Source organism: Manacus vitellinus, unplaced genomic scaffold, assembly GCF_001715985.3.
Source record: "Manacus vitellinus isolate BGI_N305 unplaced genomic scaffold, ASM171598v3 scaffold_1_pilon, whole genome shotgun sequence".
Classification (NCBI taxonomy): domain Eukaryota; kingdom Metazoa; phylum Chordata; class Aves; order Passeriformes; family Pipridae; genus Manacus; species Manacus vitellinus.
Genome location: NW_021939396.1, coordinates 17,527,602 through 17,549,986, shown reverse-complemented (window position 1 = coordinate 17,549,986; position 22,385 = coordinate 17,527,602). Strand labels below are relative to the sequence as shown.

General features: G+C 35.1%; 1 protein-coding gene across 1 annotated transcript in view; it reads right to left on the bottom strand.

Annotated features, from left to right (window-relative positions):
* Positions 1 to 3,696: 3,696 nt before the first annotated feature.
* ANGPT1 (angiopoietin 1) overlaps positions 3,697 to 22,385 on the bottom strand; it is a 155,228-nt gene continuing 136,539 nt past the window's right edge. Inside the window, exons 8-9 of the mRNA XM_008923178.2 lie at positions 13,156 to 13,286; positions 3,697 to 3,950 (exon numbers count right to left, since the gene is read on the bottom strand). Of these exons, the coding sequence (XP_008921426.1) occupies positions 3,790 to 3,950; positions 13,156 to 13,286 (292 nt within the window). The 3' untranslated portion in view covers positions 3,697 to 3,789. The remainder of the gene's footprint in view (positions 3,951 to 13,155; positions 13,287 to 22,385) is intronic.

Here is a 22,385-nt window from a genome sequence, read left to right as displayed (position 1 = left end):
ACTGCTATGTCTCCAAGGTAATCCCCTCCTTTCAACTCCTCCCTGTCTGTCTTTCCCCTCTCCACATTACAGTTCCATATCCCTGTCTTCTCTCCTTCCTGCTCTCGCTCCTTGGCATTTGCATTTTTAATTAATTTCATTTTTGGTGCTTTTTGGATTTTTTTTTTTTTTTGCTTGACCTGAGATTACAGGTCCTTTAGAAAAAATTTAGGAGAGGACATTTTGATTGACTGTGTCAAGTTTTCTTCAGACATATGGATTTGTGTGTGTATTTGTATCTGTGTGCACACCAGAGGTCAGAGTCAGGCAACAGCAGCAGCAGCAACTGTATTCAGGGATTACAAGTTGTCCAGCTCCCATAAAAGCCAGTAGATAGGAATGCCTTTTGGCACAACTGTAGCACGGAATGGTTGCAAACTGTGCTTGATTCTACCTAGAGAGTTAAGCTCTTGTTGTGGTTGCTGTTTCAGTTTTTTTCTCCACAAAGGAGAAGTGGATACTGCGCCAATCCCAAACGAGGTTAATAGAGGCATGGTCAGAGCTGTGGTTTGAGCTGCAGGTCTGCAGAGAAGAAAGTTCTTATTATAGTTGGAAGAGTGTTTTAAAGAATGGTGTCTTGTGAACCTGTTTTACAGATGACTATAAATGTAGATGACTTACCTACTTAACAGGCCAGTACTGGATGTTAGGGCACTTAGAAAAATGTATATTTAAATTACATCTCCAGCAACAGAAGAGAATAAAAATTAAGGATCTATATCCTATGGAAAACACACCTACTGCTTTGTAAAAATTTTGTGTGTTCTTGTTTTATGAATCAAAACAAATTATCTGCGAAGGGTAAATAGTAAAGTTACTATTTTCATTGACCATCGAAATTTTAGTATCTTTCAAGGCAAGCAACATTTTAAAATAATGTATATATATAACTTTGTAATATAAATCAACTCCAGAAAGACCATTTTAATGAATTGCAGCTCTTCAAATCATGCAGTACACATACATTCAACTTAAGGAGCAAAATGTGCTTTATGTGTGTAGATCCTTACAACTTCAGTGTTGATTTGAAAAGCCACATTGCTCTGAACGAACAAGTCTAATTAAGCAAAAATTCCGGAGAAAATGAGAATAAATTAACTACTAAGAGATATTAAAACTGATCACTATAGTGTTAAAAGGTATATAAATGGAGCAAGAGGCATTTCTCAGTAAGAGATCACAGGTGATTTGTCACTGCCACGCAACATGATTGAATGGATGATAGAAGAACACTTTATAAGGCAAGGAAAACATCACACTTCAGTTTGTATCTTTGCCTGTGGAATTAAAGAAATCTTTTATTTTAAATTTGATAGAGAGTTATATGATTTGAAGTGAAATAAGAAATATAGTCGCATGATTTTATCAAGGAAATTGAATAAAAATTCTGAAATATGTATTGGAAAGGTTAGAAATAATAATCACTGGACAAACTTGAATTAGAGTTCCTCCTTTTCTAAGTTTTATCTAAATTTATTAATATTTCTTACAAAGACTGATGGTGGCTTTTAAAGTGTTACCAGCCTGTAACAGAAAGTTGTACTTGAAGCAAAGCAAATCACAGACTCCACATATTTTAAAATGTTTTATTATAAAGGATAAGAAACAAAATCCACATTTTTTTCAAATCCAGATAAATAAACAGTAAATATCATGCTTTTAATTTTAAATGTGTTTTGTCTTTCACGATAGGATCTGCAAAAATGGCATTCTTAACTTGGAGACCTGCAAAAATACATCTTCTGAGAATGTGGTGGAAGACAGACCACATACTTTGCATATAAATGAAGACCACTAAAAAAAATCTACTGGAAACTGAAAAAAACAGCTCTGTGAGAAAGTGCTGAGTGAAGAGTAGTTTGGTAACTTATTCAGCAGAAAACTTCAAATTAACTCTTAGTCAAGATTATTTCAAATATATATATAAATATATACAACTACACAAGAAAATGTCCCACTTGAAACCAAACAAATATCAAATTGTAAAAAAAACAGAGAACCCTGTGGGGCTTTGTGACCTTTAAGAAGGGATGCTTAAAAAAATCCAAGTTCTTTTTTCTCTATTCCGTAGAAATAAACTACTAAAGGAAAAAAAAAAAAAAGGTGAAAAAATAACCAAAGAAAAGTACAGTTACTCTGCTATTATCATCTTTTAAAAAAGAATCAGATCTTTGTTGTGCCTGATTTTGGAAACAGTGTATTGAATGAAACAAAGTAACAAACTGATAAGCAAATACCTCACTACATGCAGATTTTGCATGTCACTTGGTCCCAATTTTGTTGATGAGAATATTAATTTTGATTTCAATGGGAATGGGGTAAACTTTTTCATTTCATATATAGCAGAAGTTAAATGACTGCAAGCTGCTTTCCCAAATGGACTTTATTCCTGTAACTAAATCACAAAGGACTGTAAATAGAGTTGTCTTTATATCCTTGCATAGGTGACCCAGCTACTTTGTTGCTTGTTATTAAAATAATTTTTTCTTTTCCAATCCCACACTTCTGCAGCATTAAATAGAACAAAATTACTTGTTAGCAACATGTAACCAGTAATCTGAAATTCCTTTAATGTTTATATCTGTTTGAGGGTTCTCACCCTTTGCATAGGGTCAAGGCTGCCTGTACAAATTAAATGACTATTGCAGGAAATATAAACATGCTATTTACAAGTTCACAATTCTTTATTTTTTATACAGTTCTGATGAATATTTTTTATATTTGTAGCCTAAGCATTGTGTAGAACTGACATGCTTCTGATATTCACCAAAATGTAATAAGAAAGTAAAGTAATTAAGGATAAAATGCTCACATGCAAGGATACAGTAAAATGAATCCATTGCCTTAAGCTATGCATTTATGCAATTTTTATATACCCTAACAATTTGCCTTCCTATGTACTTTTGATGGAAAAATTCCATGCAAAATCCCATATTTTCTTTAAGATAATATTTCACATTCTTTAAACCTTCCATTAATTATTCTACATGACATTCAGACTGCTTTTAATGAAAGAAAGGAAAAGCCTCAAAACACAGCTACTTTTGTTATCACACTATAAATCCTAGCTCAGGGATCATGCCAATTATCTGATTTACCTCTACAGAGCAACTGAAGAATTTATGCTTATTATCCTTACCGTTATTCATAAGTTTGACTCAGTTTATTTATGAGAAACATGTCCTTAAAGGATTTAATGAAAAACAATATTCACACAAATAATTTGACTCTAGGATTAACATAAATCCATCCGCTATTCAAATTCAGTTCATTTAAGAAAAACAATATTCAGAGTGGTCACCTTGAGTGCTTACAATGAGTTTTAATAAAGGTGTCTCTCTAATCCTTTTTCGTGGGTATAATGTTGGCATTTCACTGCTGAATAACATTCTACTCAATAGACCATGGCTGATATGCTTCAATTCTTCAAATTCTGATGCTGTTGTTGATTTAATAAAAAAAAAAAAATACATCCACTGAAAAGCACCAAGTTTAGGAAGAATAGCCAAATCCAGTTCTTTGGAAAACCATTTCAGCCATCTTCTTCTAAACCAAACCTTCCCCAGTCATCAAAACATGGGGTGACTCTTGGGGAGTATTTGTAGGTTATGAAGTAATAACAAAGTGACTTTGCATCATCCTTACATGTTGCTTTCAAGAAGTCCTTCACCTTTTACCTTCAGATTGTAAAGTGTTGCTGCTGAGGGCAGTGCCATCCTGGCTGGTTCTGGGACCCACTGTTTAGTGTCTTTAGAAGTCCAAGGGCCGAATCATCATGGTGGTGGAGCGCAAGGAGTAGCTGGGGCCTTTGAAGTAATGCCACTTGATGCCATTGAGCTTTCCGTGGTTTTGTCCAGCTGTGTAGAACATCCCATTGAGATTGGAGGGTCCACAGGCATCAAACCACCACCCTGAAACCATTAACAAAAATTAAACTGCAACTGCACTAAGTATTTTTGTTTTATAGGTTTAGCTGATTATCAAATTCTGGTAAATAACTCATAAATAGTCCTGGTGTGGTGAGTGTGCTATTTTCATATTTTCCTTTTTTGCTCTTTTGTGCTATACTGTAGTCAGCAGTGCAGGAGAACACACACTTGTATTTACAGAATTGCAAAAGTAATTACATCCCAACTCATTCTAGTTTTATATGCAGTATGTGAAGCCAAAGCAAGAACATCAAAGACAAACTGCTTTGCATATTTAGACAGTATTGCAGTTTTCATTTAAAGCACAGAAAAAGATTATAATTCAAAATTATTTTGCATAATTTCACATTGCTAGGTCATTTTGAATACAAGCATGATTTAATTTTATTTACCGGTCCTTTTCTGTTGCTTTAACTGTGGTTGTTCAACTGCTCAGTTGTTTTTGCTCCCAGGTTAGATCTTTTTAGTAACTGTATTGTGAGAATGGTGGTGCTTCCCTGTCATAGTAACTACAATGTTGTAGTAATAGATAATCAGCATTTAAAATTGTGTACTAGGCGAGAGGTAGATACTTTCTTTAAGATTTATAAACAAGACAGCAAAAGAATGGAAGGACTGAGTGAAGAAGATAATTACAACACTGTAGGATGCTGAAAGTCAGAATAACAGTGTGCAGGGGTAGATGATATATCTGATTATCTGAGTGTACGTGCATTTAGGTGAGAGTGTGGCCCACTTCGGTCAAGGTATATTCATCACATGTACAGTTTGTGACAGGACAATAACATTCAATTCTTAGTCTTATGATTTTGAATGTGAAAACCTATATTAAATTGTAAGCCTTCTAATCTTGATCTTGAAAAGTGCCAAACACTCATTTAGGTGTCTACAGGTAGACAAAAATTCCTAGTTACTCGACTAACACTGATGGTAAAATATATTAAAACTGTTACTGATTTATATCAGTAGAAAAATAGGCTTAGAAAATTGCTAACTACCTTTTCTGCCTCCCTACCCTACCTGCTATTTCCCAGCAAGATGCAGCTTCCTACATATTAAGCCATTGAATTCTGTGAAATTGCATATATTTTATTATACTGGAAGGACAGGGCAAGAAATGTCTTGCCCAGATGTTTGTGATTCTAGTTCACTGCTCCAGAAGCTACAATGCAAGACTGTTCTGAAAAGTGAAGTGAGATAGATTTAGAAAAAAACTCAGAACCTTGCTTTGGGAGGGCAAAACAGCAATCTGGTTTACAAAATGACCCTGTGAACAGTTGCATGGGCATAACTGAAGGAGTAGTAAACTAAGAAGTTAGGATAAAAAAGAAGTGTAACAGCTCTGGAACATCTGTGTGACTGAATGTAGAAAATTTAAACTTGCTAGAAGTGCTGGTTTAGTTTCAAAATGTAAGCAAAAAAAGGCATCTCACCTTCGGACTTCTGCAGTGAAAATATGCATGTATGTCTTTAACCAGCTGAGAAAAAGGAGTCAGTGGTGAAAAGAAGTGTGAATCTTCAGATCTTTTTTAAACTGTTGCTTTAAGACAAAATTAGTCAGTGAACTCTCTTGTCTCTCTCTCCAAGATCTTTTCTTGTTAAGGTGAATTTTAGATTGCCATGGGAGCTAGAGTTTTAAGAAAAACTCTAAATAACATGAAACTTGGCAACATCGAGCTTACAGAACACAAACTGACAAAGATAAACTAGGTGACATGCTGACTCCACTGAAAGTAGTGGGAGTTTTGCTGGATGTCTTGTTGGGAATAGAATTTTCTCTCCAACACCTTTCAGAGCATCTATGTAATGTAAAAGGAAGATGCTTAGTTTAGACTGAGAAAGGCAGAATGAATTCCCAGACTGCAAAGACCTAATATTCCCAATGTCAAAAATGTATTTACCTCAGTGGCTAGGAGCTCTATTTGTCAGAAAGACTTCTGTTTGGTTTTTTTTTCATGTAAGATCTTTGGGTTTTTGAATCTTTAGCACAGGTTTTATGCATCTTTCCATGTAATATGGTTGTACTGAACATTTGTGTCATTTATAGAGACAAATAAGAGCATAAAGATCAGGTGGCAACTTTTGCTTTGGTAGTTAAATGCCATTTTATTTTAAAAAAGTTATTTTAGCCTGTAGATCACAGCATTGTAATCTTCTCGGAACTCTTTGTAAATCATTTTCAAACAGCACTGGTAGCGGCAAACTGATCATCTAATGAGTGCCTACTTAATTCTGCAGCTGTCACTGTGGAATCAAATGGAGAATTTTAAATTTTCAGTGTGTTTCCCACTCTGACTGCTGGAAATAGAATTAAACTGTGAGAAACTCCTTTTAGACAATGTGCACAGTCCTAGGGAATCATCTGATTCCCTCAGTGGTTAGCCTTTTATCTACCTATAATGAATGCATTATATGAAGGTATTTTAAACTATGGCTTATTATTACAGATATGACACTGACCATGTTTAGCCTTCGAGTCCAGTGTTTACTCTGTCATTTTTATTCAGATCCATGTAATTTATGTTTCTAGTCTTGTATTTCCTTAGACTTTGGATAATACTTAGGGTTTTCTTCTTTTCAGAAGTAGCACCTCATAAGGAAATCTTCAGGGAAGAATCTATACTAGATAAATTCTGACAATCTTCTGTTTTGGTACAGTTGACCTCCCTTTGGTTGCAATGTTATACTTATGGGGGCAATAACCAAAGAAAGGGAAAGCTGTACAGCTGATATTTTACTGTAACCATAGTATAATCTTATAGAAACTTAAGATGAAGTTAAACAGAGAAATCCTAACCCTCATTTCTCAAAGTTGGAACCCAGATGCACCTGGGTTCTGTTTACAGTGTTGGGATGAAGAAATGACAAGCTGAGTTAGTTACCATTTCATCATAAAGGAACAGGAATAGTTCCATAAATGGACTTTTTGAAGGTTTTAGTGATGCCTTACAAAATCTGTGGAAAAAATTTGAATGAGTTGAAGAAACACATAATTTTATAAAACATTTGTGAGGACTTGCACAAATCTCTTATCTCAGATTTCTTCTAAATAAATACTTTCAAAGTGTGTTTGAATGAGCATATTTTTTTCCTACTATACTGTTCTTGTTAGTGAGAACGTATCAATTTTTTAAAGATGTCTCCTAATATTACATTAAAAGTTTTCGATCTTTTTTTTTATAAATGAGGTGGGTTTTTTGTTTTGTTTTCTGGTGTGTTTTTTTCTCCATATGGTTATGTCTCTCTATGCTCCCTTGCATCCTCTGATGGGTCTTCTTTCCCCATAAGGCCTCATATTATCACAAGACTTCCCACTGCATGTCTCAACACCAAATCAATTCCTTTGAAAGGGCGCTCAGTTGTTAGAAAACGGTGCTAATAACACCAAGGTAGTGGTTTTGATCCCCATATGGGCCATTCACTTAAGAGTTGGACTCGATGATCCTTGTGGGTCCCTTCCAACTCAGAATATTTTATGAAATCTGTGAATGGATGCACAGAAAATGTTTTTTCAGATGCTTTGTATATTAAGGGAAAGAGGAATGGAAGCAGTGACTTTCTTGGTAGCTATGAGGAAGTGAGGGAACATAAAACAGAGGTTTCTGAAAGAGATACCTGCAGCACTGCCACTGCAGAACACACCAAATGAAGAAGCTCCAGAGCTGTGACAGTTTGACCCAAGAAAAGACACTCAGTAACTAGATGTTAGCTTATTCCCTGGAGTTCACAGGATTTTCCTCACATGAAGAATCCTGTTTATTTTTCACTACAAGGTAATGCCTTTCCCAAATAAGTATATAGTCTTCTCTGCATAGCAGTAAGATTTTAACCTGGAACAAAACTTTTGACAATAATTTCCATAGGATATTTTAATCAGGCATGAGAATCATGAAAAGTGGGCATTATAAGAAATAATAATAGAAACAAGATTTTAAAGTGACTAATAGAGTAGTAAAAAGAAGGTTTATGTGGGAAAGTTAAGAGAGTTTTTATTCAGAAACAGAGGTTGTTTCTTCAAGTTGTTGTGATTACAAAGTCACTAATTGCTTGTTTGAACTGAGGATAAGTTCATTTTTTTTAGGTTAGCCCACCCCTAATAATTTGTGTAGTAACAGCAGCACTACTATCTCTGTTTGCAATAAGAATCCCTAGGTTATAAAATATATTGTCCAGACAAAATAGAAGTTCAATTATTCATTGATAATACATTAATATACATTGATAAGTTGTTTGAAAATTCAGCTATACAAATAAACAGGAATCCTCACTGTAGACAGCTGCTTTTCTGGAGCAGTTAAGGTATGCTCGCTCCTTGAGGACACTTGTGGTTTGGTCTTTAATTAGTGTTGCTATTACCTATGGGCATTGTGAAATTACATGTCAGGTCTTTTCATTAAATAAATATATTTTGAATTCTTAAGCCAGGCAGTTGAGCTCCACTGATCTGCTTGTACTATATCTTTGGATGAATATGAATGTATATTGAAATAATTTCCACAAATTCTTGCAAAAACTATCTAATAAAGAAGCATTGTTCTCTTATATTGGTTTTCTGAAGTGCTAAGTGTAACTTTTGCATGATAGAACCTTCTCTGTCAAAAGCAACACAAAAAAGGCTTTTGGATGCCAAAGCTAACATGCTTTTTTGGCTTGTTGTATAAATTGTAATTAAGCATGTATGCATGTAAAATTCTTTGTTAGTAACCTAATGCTCATCAATTACATGAAATGAGTGCCCTGTAAATCCTGGGAACAGGGTAGTGATCATTCAGGTTTGATGGGAGGTTCTTAGTTGTCTTTTATATAGTAAAAGAATAGGTGTCTTAACACTGCACATTTGACGGCAGACCCCATTTGACGTATCCTCACATATGTCTCTGTTCTCCCTCCTGAGTACACTGAATGCAGTAAGATCACTGAATGCAGTAAGAACAATACAGGTCTTTCAATAAGATCCAAGTGTGTTCGAATGGTACATTTGTATGGGTTTATGGGATAAATGGATCCTATGAAAAGCCAAGATTTATTTGTAGCCCTTGGGTTTGTCCATAAAATTTAGTACATTTGGCAACAAAGCCAATAAGAACAATTTCTAATGCAAAAACACTGAAATAATCCTCAATGATCAAAAGACATAACTTATTTTAGGAAAGATTTCAATGTTTCTGACATTCTATACTTTAAAGAATTTAGTTGGTAATACAAAGGATCTGCTTGACTTTGCATTGATAACTTCTCAGCTAGAAGACTGGCTGAAGTTTTGGATGACACCTCAAGCTATTTGTGGAGCCACAGGACAGGTTCCAAAAGAGTGAATGTAAGAGGAAAGATTTAGGATTTTATAGTCCAGAATTCAAAAGAGAGATTGCCAACAATCTCAAATGAATACAAAAACCTTTCAAAGGAATGCAAAGAAATGGTCTATGCTTTCCAATGGTGGAGGATAGAACAAGATGGAAAACATTTAAATTATCATAGAATCAGTTAGTCAACATACAAAGCTTTCTTACATTGTGTAGACAAACTCAGTAACAGATTTTATTGTGAGAATGAATATTACTAGAAATCTTGAAGGCAAACAGAAAGATGGAAATGAACAGATAGAGAAGAATCTGTCTTAGAAAAGGACTAAATGACCTCTAGAAGTAATTTCTAGGCCTATGTACTCCTTAGAGTATTGGATTGTCAAGACTACCAGTCTGACTTAATAGACGAGAAATCCATTGGAAAATCCACTGAGGTTTAATAAATACATGGGAGTCTCTGGTTCAGGAAGATCCTGAGATTCAAAAGATACTGGGAAAATACTCAAGGGATGTTTAATTTATCTGCATTTTTCTTAGGCCTGTACTGACTTCTTTCAGAGACAGGAGACCGAAGTTGGATGGATCTCTGCTTTCAGTAAAATAAAAAAAAACAACAACAAACCAACCATTTATTTCAGTAATTCTATGTTGCTTCAAACCTGGCAAGATATCTAGAAAGTCTCCCTGTCTTTTTGTCAAACTATTTTCAGGATCAGAAGTTTAGCTTCTCACCTGAAGCAAGGTAAATGCTTGTGTGAACATCTCAGACTGCAGCCAATGTCAAACAAGGAAAACCACCTTAAAATTCTTTCCCTGTGAGCCAAGTTACTGTAAATCACTTTCCAGTGATTGAAAGCAATTGCACAAACAGTTTGGGGCTCAGCTGACTGGTGAGCAGATGGACAAGAACTTGGTCCATGAATCCGATCCTGAGATGTTAAACGTTAAGTGTTGTATTGGAAATCTATGTGATGCACTTTGGACATCCACTCATTGCTCCATTCTGGTGACAGTTTGTTGCATTTTTAAAGAGATTTCTTGCAAGAAGCCTTGTATGTAACTTACTGGGGTACTCTTCCAAGTAAGGCTTGAAATTATATCCAGATACATATATATGTATAACCCTGTGCTCAGTTTACTGGTCTGAGATATTAAACCACTGAAGAAATTATTTGAATAAATGCAATTTGTCTTTAAAGTAAAACAAGCATGCTTAGCTTAAATTTTCAAAGGCACAAAAAACCAGCTAAAACATTTAAATACCTTGAAAGTTTACAGAGACTAAGAATCCAGCTCATGCATGTACTTTTGAAGCCATTCCCTAAAATCAACATTAAGAGAAATTCAAGTAGCATAATGTGGCTCTCTAAAGGAGAAGAAAGACACACACACACAAAACACTGTTGGTGCTTCTGTATTATTCTCCCAGTATTTAATTTCTCATTCTGGGGAAGAAGGGGGAGATAAAGGAGGAGATAGAATAGTAGTTATGATATAGACCAAATAAAACTGACAACTAGCAAGATGACAGAGAGAAATATGTGTTTTCCTTACATTTTATTTTCAGCCTTGATTATAACCATATCACAGTCTTGAGCTTCAGCTTATCTCAGCCTTTATTCCTGACATAAATATACTCAGTTCACCTCATAGAGATAACAGGCTCACCCAAACTGTCAAGATAGCTAGAAACCTGCCTGCAGATTTCATATCATTCATCATTAAAGAGCTCTTTGTGATGTTGCCAAAACTAACAAAGTCTGATATTTTTTGCTTAAAAAAACCCTGTTATCATTGCTACTTTTATTAATTAGTCTTTGTCTGGTACAAAACTGAAATATACTCACTAAAAAATGTTTTGGTATTTAATTCAATTTCTGATGTTCCTTAAGGAATGAGAAAGTCATTTCAAGGAGCAAAGCATAGCAGAGTGTTTGAGGAGAACTCTAACTTGATTAAAGTCTTTCTCTTCTTGAAAAACTACAAATTACTCAGTGCTGTACAGTCAATTCCGAGGGACTGGTACTCAGAGTCTTGTTCACAAGAGTAGACTTATCTATCTCCAAAGGTTAGTTCCATCTCTTTTTACTCTGTAGTGATTTCCTATATTTGTGGTTTCCTCAGCCTTTGGTAATTCTCCCCTTCTTCTTTACTAATTTGTTACCAGTATATTCCAATATGTGGTTTTCTGGTGGATTTGCAGGACTGCTGCAGCAATATATGTGAATCTTGTGGAACCATTGTTCAATAGCAGACTGACCTTAGCAGGGCATTGACCTGCCATAGAAGTCAGAGCAGGAAAATAAACAAACCACTCTTCTCCCAGAATTAACTGTCTGGGAGAAGAGGTATTTCCAGGCAGCTTAGATACACGAATGAGTCTGCACTTCAGCACAGACACGACTCATACTCAGCAGCTTCCCACTAGACTCTGAACTGCCCTGGAAATAACACAGTTTGATTTAGCATGGATTCTAAAGGGAAAGGTCAACAGTTTTAATTAAAATAAACTGTTGACACTCTTATCCAATGTCTGTCTCCAGAACTATCTGATTAGCTTCTATTTTTTTATAGAAATAAAAAAGGTACTTTCTGATCTCCTGTATATGGTAAGAAGTTTCCCAGATGACTTTTCAATAAGATATCACTAGAGGAAGTTATGGAAATTTGAAAAATTTGCTCCTTAAAGATTTTCCCAACTGGGTCATTTCCAGTTAGCAAAAGAGAACGAAGAGCTAGGTTGTGCATTTGATATAAATTCTCAGTGATGGGAAACCATCTTCTGTTAGCAGATGACAGTTTTAGAGGCTCATATATGCCTGAATATGACCTGAGCTGGATTCAGAGTGCCAGTAACCACAAATAATACTGGTTTAGCAATCAGATCCAAAAGAGTGAAAAATTTACATGCTATAGGATCTTTTCCAGGAAAGTTAGAAATCACTGAGAGTCTCCAAAGATGAGATGTGAAGATAAGAAAGGGCCGTTCTTGGTCATACAGTCAATGAACCAAAGAATCCCAATTTAAGCTTTCTGCTACAATGTGGTATTCTGGAGATAAAAATGAGCTTTTCCATATAGGGACTAGGAATAAGTATAATTTTCCAGAGAAAGTTCTCACTCTTGGGTTAAAGCTTTAGGTGACGGTATGGGGAGATACTTGCTGGCAGTCAGATTGAGTTGGTGCTTTAAACTATCCCGGTATACCTTGTCTGTGCTCTTCTCCACCTCGACTATTTCTTTCCTTCTGCAGTTTGACTCAGCTCACTAGGATACCAGTTTAAATCTTCCAGATTAAAACAGATGGTTGCAGGTCTAGTCTTTCACAGATGAGCGAATTAGTCCCTACATTAACTGTGTCTTTATGTATTATGCTCATATAACACAGAAAGTTTAATTATTATAATTATTTCAATAACAGAATCACACCCCTAAGTGAAATAGATAATACATTACAAACCTAGATGCTGATTGTTTTTAAACTTTACCTTCTCATATCTAATTCCCTGTATTTTTTCTCTTCTTTTTCTGGTTCACTCTCCCACTTCTCGCAAATGCCTTCTCTCTTAGCTTCTTTTCTCTTATTTTTCCTTTCTTGCCTAAACAATTACACTAGCTTATGCTTTCCCTTTGACAATGTTGCAACAGCTTCAGTGCAGAAATATTCCGATTGCATCTCTGAATAATCCCTTCTCTGCTGATAGGAATCTTGAGGTATTGGCACTACCACAATATATGCATAGATAAGAGTGGAAGTAAAAACAATTAAAGGAATTTTCACTCAGAACTTACACATCCATGAATACAACTTTATCCATGGTTGCTTTAGGAAAACAGTTGATTCCTATCAATGTACCACATATTTTCAGAGTGGTACTCACCTCCAGTCAACATGAGAGCACATTTACACATGCAGTTGTCATTGTCAGCATCTTTTGTACTGAATTCAGCACCGTGTAAGATCAGGCTGCTCTGTTTTCCAGCAGTTCCACTATGACCTTTCAAATAAAGTCTGAAACAGCAAGGGAAAACAATCAGTGTCACCAAAGTAAAAACAGAAAAATAAGAGATACAGATATTTTTCCACATCAGATTTGCCTTCAGAAATGTCTTGTGTTTTGGTTCAATCTCTTTGTTCAGGTGTAAAATGGGGGTAATCAGGACCCTTTATGTATCTGTAGTAGGACATTGTCCTTGTCCCAGAGCAGAATTGAGCTCAAGGAATCTGAACTGGAAAATGCAGCAAAAGAGAGGGATTGAGAGACAGAGGAGTGAAGAGAAATGCCCAGAGCTCTGGAATACATTGACAGAATAACTGAGTACTTGAGGAGCTGGTCTCTTTACTGTGGCACAGAAACAGCACTCCCAGTTAACAGCAGTTCTGTTATTAATCCCTGGGCTCGAAAGAGGATTTTAGCAGTCTCAGAATTTTTAATTCCACCATTTACAGCACAAGCCAGCAATACAGTTCTGCCAAACCTGTCTCAGAGTGATGAATGGAGAATAACTTAGAGTTCAAGCCACAAAAGTCTTCATAATTTGCAATGTTAAATTTCCCGTTTCTTAAGGAGGCTTGTCAACTAGTTGAAACCACAACCATGAGCTAGAAGCTCAAGCTCAGATACCAGCAGCCAAATGTGAGAGGAAAGGGAGAGGAGAGAGAGAGGAGTGGAAGGGAGGGGAGGTGAGGTTAAAAACTATGGTTTCCCTTGCCTCTACTTAAGCAGCTCCATGAAACAGACATCACTGGGAGATGGATGCTCACAGAAAAAACCTATTTCCAGTAAATAGCTACCAACATCAGATATATGATTAGTATGTTCTTGGATTTTTTTCATAAAACATTACTGGAGGAGGAAGATATCCTTTGCCGTAATAGCTTCATACAGAGGAAGGAAGAGACAGGATCTCAATGGAGAAATATGAAGCCATAATCCTTACATCCCAGGAGCAAGCCATAGCCATTGGAGCAACAAGAGGGGAAGACACACCCCTCATCTGTCTCATTGAACCCCTACAGGTAGGAATGAATGAGCCCCAGAGGTAACCAAGATTTTGTATACAGTGGGATAGACTTCTCTGAAGAGAAGCTGAGAAGCATCAGTTTTGTTTCTTCTAGGGTTATTGAAAAGGGGTAAATATATTTTTAAATATCACATGCAAAATGTATAAGGAGTAATGAGAGCAGAAACAGGACTTAAATGTGTAAAGTAGGAGAGACATGTGCTTCTCTCTGTGATTTACAGCTGGAGTGTTATCCTAGAAAATGCTTTCCCAACTTCTCCCACAGACACAGTGAACAAGGAGAGCAGTTATGAGTCACTGACTGTTGCTACCTCTTTGTTGTTGTATTTTTATCCAAATACTTTTTATGAATAAAAACGTAAATGCCTTTACCAAAGTTTCATTCATCCATTTGTTTAGATGGAAGACAGATACTTTATTGCAAAGTGGTCAGAGTATTAACAGCAGGAGTAGAGAATATCCCTAACCCATTTTAGCCTGCAGTTGTAGTTAAGTCATTGACATTTTTCTGAGATGAGAAGGAGAGTCTGTCCCCCAGACTGAGATTTAAATAAAACCCAGTTTTCCCACAGAACTTTGAGACTGGAATTCTGCTTATGAGGGCAAAGGCAACATACGATGGCTTTCCTTAGTCAAGTGCATGGCTACTGGTTTTTGTTGGTTTAGTTTTGAGGGTTTTTTTTGTCTTGCATGCATCTGTGGGTGGATATAAGATCCAAACAAAGCCAATTGGATTAAACTTGTCATGGAAACTCATTACAGAAAAGCCTTTTCTGTATATCCAGTGAGGTTATTGAGTCCTCACAAAACATGAAGGCACAGAACCAGCACTTGGCACCTTAGAGAGTTCACACTTGCAGACTGACTTAAACTTCACTTAACTTTTTACAAATTTCTTCCTGTGTGTCCTTTCTCCATCTTTAAAAATGAAGACAGTAGATGCGAAGCATGAACATTTTAAAGTAAAAAAAAATATTAAGAAAAGATAACTGTCAGGGCTATCCTTCTAAAGCACTACCTACCTTAATTTGATTTTAATTTTGAATGTTACGTGACTGAGACTGATGATGACATACCTTTGGACTTAATCCTTAGAGAAAATTTTGTGTATAGATAACTACACACACACAAACATATAAAAATTTTTGGATTAAATACAAATACCATGGATAGTCAAATACTATTGGATAGCACAAAAAAGATAAGGCAAAGTGTGAGCCTCAATAAAAGACTGTGAAAGTTCTTAGTGTTTTAACAAGGAACAACCTAGGAACAGGAATCCAGGAAGATCATTACCCAATCATAGTGGAAATTAACCTGTAATGACCATGTTACTCTATCAAAGGATGCTTGTTTTAGACAAAATTAATCTGAGATCCTATTTGCTCATGTTAATTTCTTTGTTTTATACAAGTGAAAGGCTGGAATTGGTCCCATCTTCATCCATTGGACTTTGGCCTTGTTTTGTAAGCTGTGCCTATTTTTTTGCACAACAAAATAAACTTCCCTGAGGTTGTGTTGATAGAAAAATTACTTTGTCACATGATATCTATGATCTGATTTGAAATGGCCATACAAGTTCATTATATCTGCAACACTGACACTCACAGAAGTCTCATAAAGTCCATTTAAAAAGCAAATGTTGTTTACTTAAATAAGAAAGACAAGGATAGCCAGACCTTTTTATTAGCAAGAATACTATAAAACCCACTTAGTCCGATTAAAAAAAATAAATTTTACAATCTAAGAAAACATAAAAAATAAAGAAATACACAATATTTGGTATTCAATGTTTTCCCCAAAGGGGTAGGGCATTAGGATTACTTACAAGCTCTTTACTTGCCCTGATATTTTACAAACATTCCACTCATCACAGATTTAGGTCTTGCCAGTTACCTTTGACTTTCCCTCAACACCATTTGTCTAGTATGTCTCCAGTGACCTTAAAAGGATAAAGCTTATCTTAGCTCAGCTCTGAACTCCAGTAGGCTTATTGTACTGAACAGCATGCAGATGAACCGCAGGGTGAAACAGTAATTCTATTTCTTTGGGCTTTTCTCCCCGAATTGGCATTGCCAACAGTTAGGAAAAAATGACACTGCTAAGTTGGCACTACTTTACACCAAAATCAGATCTCAATCAAACCCCAAAACTGGTCCTGAAGCAATCAGTTCTTCTTGTTCTCAGCTTCAGTTCAAGCCATATGGGTCCAAACTAGCCTGGCTTGAGATAGCAATTCTGATAGCACTAGAGTAATTGATGAGCCTGTTAGCTCCCAGGAGCAGTAGATATCTTACCGCTTGGACTCAGCTAATTTTTTAGTATTCTCAGATTCAGATTGAAAAAATTGAACCTTTAAAAGAAACTGTGAATAACTACCAGGACATAATTTCCTTCCCTTAGAAAAGATAGCAATTCAGAGTTGAGTTCATCTTGATTTTTCTTGAAGGAGATAAAGGAAAGGAAATTTAGAATAAAAAGGGATTTATTCCAATTAAATTTTATAAACCATTTTCAGGACTACATCTCCAGCCTTTCCACTTCTCACAGCCAAGAAATTCTAAAGATCAAAGAAAGAAGGGGAAAGGCTGCTCAGATTTACACAATAGGCAGGAAAAGTAAATTCATGCTCATATAAAAAAGATCAATTATACTTTATCTGCATACAGTGGAATTAAAAAAGCAATAAATAAAGAATAGTGAATAAATTATGAGTAAATAGGAGTAAGAGAAATAGTACATTTGTATATTAAGTTTTGAGGACTTCCGATGACATCTATATGAAATTCTAAAATCACTATGAGGAACAGAGCAGCTGACAGCATTCCTTTGGAAACTAGAAAATTTCTTAGTTGACGTACTTAAGAGAAAACGGTGCATTTTAAAAAATATTTTAACTGTTACCTCTTATCTAGTATAGGTGTTAGAAATACCCTCTGCATTTTATTCTTGTGATATTATAGCAATGGCAGCTTGGGATTTCACAAATGGTGAGGAAAAACTCTCTTAAGAATGTTTTACTTTTCACCATTCCTTCTCCATGACACAACTTGACTATCTGCAGTTCCTTGAAATAAAAGTAAGGTATAGTGTGTGGAAATAATAGATCTAAAAATATCACATAAACAGCTGCAAGGCATCCTGAAAAGCCATTTCAAACTTCAAGCAGAAATTTTTCCTGTTGAAGTGATTAGATGACCCGGAATTCTTTCAAATATATACAGTTTAGCTGCTTTCACACCATGTTTAAAGAGTTTAACAGATAAACCTGGGATAATTCTAAATAAATTACCAAAAAAGTATAGTTCTGCAACATGCAGTTATGAAATGTGCAACATACAGAATAAGAAGTAAATGCAATCATAAATCCATGTGAAAAAAATTGTGTGCTAAATCTCATTAAAGTGTAGGAGATAGTTTCTGATGCAATGTTTACAATTAGAACATCTCTCCTTAGAATTTCTATTTATTTATTTACTAGAACTAGTGAAATGTTTGTAAGGCTTACACAATTTAATATTAACTATTTTTTTCTCTATTTTTTTTTCTGTTAGTCAGCAGAGATCACTCAGTCCTTTATTTAAAGTAGACCCTTAATGAAACAGCTAAGAAGTCCTGTGCAGCTTTGTTGGTGACTATTACTTATTTTGTATGTAAATAAACAAAAAATGCACTAGTTTACTGCAAATATTAACAATTATCATTAAGGGATGTAGAGTGTACAATTATCCCAGTGTACACGGTCTTTAATATCTTATGAGTTAAGATCCAATTTCACCATTGCCATAGTACTAAAAATCTGAGCACAGATCTTCATGACTGGAATTCATAAACAAGAGTAATGACCTAATGTTCTTAAGCATTAAATAGAGAGAAACAGAAATACTGAAGTAGGCTTTAAAAGATTCGGCTTGATGAATGAAGAGGGACATATCAAAGCTTGCGTTTGGGAAATACTGTAGAAGGATGTCTCCAAATTCCCTCCTCCCTCTTGTCTGTCTCTGCAGGCTAAAATATCCTCTCTCCTACCTTCTCATTCCATATGGCAGGATGGAACCCCAAATTCTGATTCCTCCTCAAAGGAGGGCTTATTAATTTTGACGGAAAGGGTCATGGAATAAAATGGATACATGCAGATCAGAATCTTATGCCCAGAATTTCCTTTTCTGAATCTTCTCCTCACTGAGTTTCCATATTTTCCTACCTTCAGTAGGAATGGAGGGCACCTACATCTCAGCCCTTCTTCTAACCTACTGGTCAGCACTTACATCTGGTACGTGGGAATACACGTACACAGATAAGTGTGGACAAATATAAACTCACACTGACTGTCCTTCGTGTTAGGACTGTGAAAGGCATCTTTGTTTTTAAAACTCATGTGACTGCCACTGTTTTGTCCTCTAGTTTGGAAAATTTTGAGGTTCAGGAAGGATTTAACTTGTATCTTCTATCTGGTTCACACTTACATCTGAATTTTAGACAGTTTCAATTTCTGAAATGAAACCCACTCCTAAAGATGCTGAATTTGGTAGAGTTTTATGAATTATTGGATTAGTCAAATAATTCCATTTATAATGAAATTTAAATTTAGGAGATTAAGTCCCTCTGTAACTAAAGCCCGCTGGACTGCAACCATTTAGGAGGACCCAGTATGAGATTATCATCAGGATACTCTTAATTCTAGACACTAATTATAATAATACTAAGTAAGAAACAAAAGAAAACAAAAGAACCTAAAACACCCTCAAAAACAGATAGCAGCTTCATTTTAAGTTCAGGTTTTGTTTTTTTTTTTTCTCAAAAAGGCATTGATTAATTATTTAGGAATTAAAAATCCTTTTTTATCAATTAATAAAACATAATGTCTGCATTAAATATCATTAACTCCTTATAAAGTTTCCCAATTAGCCTTTTCCTGAACATATTGCAAAATCACATGAAGTCTCCCAATAGTAACAGTTGTCCATGAATAACAAAAGCACTTCTGTAACAAAGATATCTTCCAAATACTTCATGATAGATAATGTGTTGTGAACATGAGAAAAATATCTAAATAATCACTCTAGAGAAATACTGCTGTTGCTGAGGTTGAAACTAAAATGTATGCCAAAATCCTGTTAAACATGGAACTAAATATATTGCGATAACTCACTGGGAATCCTAACCCTGGTATTCAACTTTTTCGTCATATAATACTCCCACTAAAGGACAAAGGGAAACATCCCTTGTGCTTGCTAATTTTTAAAACCAGTGGAAAGACCATCTCCTTGTGGGAGATAGAGCATGAGCCGTCTGTGGTGAACTGGGAGATTCCTGTGAGTTTGAACTGTGCTCAATTGTAGAGTAGAAGGCATCATAGTTGTTGCTTTCGTCCAGATTACAGCTAGTTTGCCTGGGCACCCATTTGGATCTTTTTTTCTTTGTTAGGAAATAAAACTTCTTCTTAAACATAACTTTTTTTTTTTTTTGAGATAGGAGGGTGAAATATTTAGATTTCATTAGGGCAGTGCATACTCTCCTTATGAAAACAAACAAAATTGAATCAAACCCCAATTTTTTATCATAAATCAAGATTAACTAACAAACAAGAATGTAACACCAGATAAAGTAAATAATCCTTGCAGGTAAATTAAAAGCAACTCTAAAAGAAAGGAAAATACTTTGGAGAAATTGAAGAAACTAGATATGGTGGAAGATGACAAAAACTTAGTCACCACTACTCACAAAATTTTGAAGTTTCTAACTTATTTAACTGAGTTGCAAGAAACAGTTTCCACCTTTATCACTGCCTGTCTTTGAATGAATGAGTGATGTACAGTACCAAAGAGAAGAAGAAAGAGAATGTTACAATTCTTTTCTGACTGGAGAAAACCATCAATATCCACCATAAAACCATAACCATATTAAACTTTTCCCACTCCTATCTTTAGCCTAGACTTGAGAAACTGTGTACATGGTAAATTCATGGACTCTTTATTTAACTTTTTTGTATTCCTAATAGAGTTTTAACTGCAAACAGTAGTTCTGCAAACTGTTGAAAACCTGAATAATTCAGTAAGTAGCTCTGACAACTTGAACAGATTTTTAATTTGGTTCTTAATATTTTTGCTGCCCGCACATGAAAATAATATCCTCCCACATTTCCTTTACAAAAATGTAAGACAAAATGACCTCTGTATTTCTCCTCTGCTGCTCTGTAGCAATGACTCACTGCTGTAATTATTGTCTGACATTACTGCAGCTCCTTGCCCACTCTCCCGTTGAGGCAAGTGAAATGTGCCAGCCAAGAAAACATTAATTCAATATATCCAGAGTAAGAACACATATCTTCCAATTCTAAAGATAAAATGTTAATATAAAATACAGCAATAAATTGATACGATCAGTTTTCCTTTAGAATGGTTTCAGTGCAGCCTGTCTAAGGGACAACAAATGCTATATAGTAGATTTTTCCCTGGGATTGCACATTGTTAACAAAAAACCATGTTTTTTCTCTAAGAGCTCATGTTAATTTTAGCTCATGTTTGAACTGTACACCTGACAGGTCAAAGGAGAAAAATATGTTTATTTTTGGACAGAAAACAAGCAAAAAAACAAGCCATGAATAAAAAACACATCTACACATTACAGCAAGCTATACAATAGTCTAGTGAACCTTGATGTTGTACTGAATGTGAGTTTATATAAAGAGGACAACAAATTTGCTTTTTCTATATTAAATTAGATTAATAATTGACTAAGGCACTGTACTCATTGGGAAGAGGTAAATACTGAGTAAGGATAATTAAAAGACATCAGGATTTACTATCAGAGGAATTTTTCCTGCCATAAGGCAAATGGCCTGTCATCGTGCTGTATGCAGACAAATGGTTCTTTGTCACAGTTTACAAAAAATATTTAAAAATATGTTCATTCTGGACAGTGCACAAGCAAACATATGCTTCTACTACTTGAAATACATGCTACAGAAGCCACAGAAACAGTCACTGTGGCAGTGTGAGCTGCTAGGTTTGCAGCTGATGTCAGTAACATCATGGTGATGGAGAGGAAACATACGGTGAAACTGGATTTTACTGCTAACAGGGACAGAAACATATTTAAGGCTACTATCACAATGATGTGTTGAACAGAAATAATTCCCTCTACTCTAATCTGTCACCAAACACAGCACAGAACAGATACATTAATCTGCTACTACCATTTTCTGTTTAAACTATTTTTCAACACAATACTTATTAAAACAAAATCACCCACCAATGTTTTTTGTCATGGAAATCTGAAATGAAACCTTTCAGTTATTAATTACTTTTTTTTATTAAATGAAATTTAAAATCTTACTAGAGAAAAAAAAAATCACTCAATAGCTATATAAATGCTGAGATTTCCTGTTGCTACAGAAACTACCATTTTTGTCCTGATTCATTGCTCTATAAAGAATAATTGAGAAAGTATAGGGGCTGACTTAATTTCAAGCTTGAAATAACTAGAGATGATCAATGTTTTAGACAGACGTATAAACACTGAGCATATCCTAAGTGATAATGCAAATTGTTTTGATATCATTGAAGATGGATGAGCTTCTTAAAAAATAAAATACAAAATTAGAACTTATCTGAACTTTTGCCAGCACACAGACAAAGACAAGGTTAGAGAAATTTGGTTAACTTAAAATGTAACCTAAAATGAAAAAGTGTTTTTCTCTCTACTCAAATACACTTCCTGGATTTGGTTGAAGCCAACAGCAGAAATGCCAAAATTGATTCTTAAGGGATTTTTCAGCACAGAACTACAAGGACTCTCCAGAGAAACTCACACTTTAAAAGTTTTTAAGACTTATACAAGTAATCAGACCTTCTGCTGCTTATCTTTACCGAATTGCTGAATCTTATGATGCTTGTATATCTTTCTTTAAGGATCTGTTTTACAGACATTGAAGTTAGTGAAAAAGTTCAGTGAACATTGGTTGGAAATTTGATTTATCTTTAAATTGATTAATCTTCTTCAAAAATCCGGTAAAAGAGACCCACACAACTCCAGTAAAATTTAACTTAATACTTCTTGAAAATATACTTGGAAGCTCCAAAAA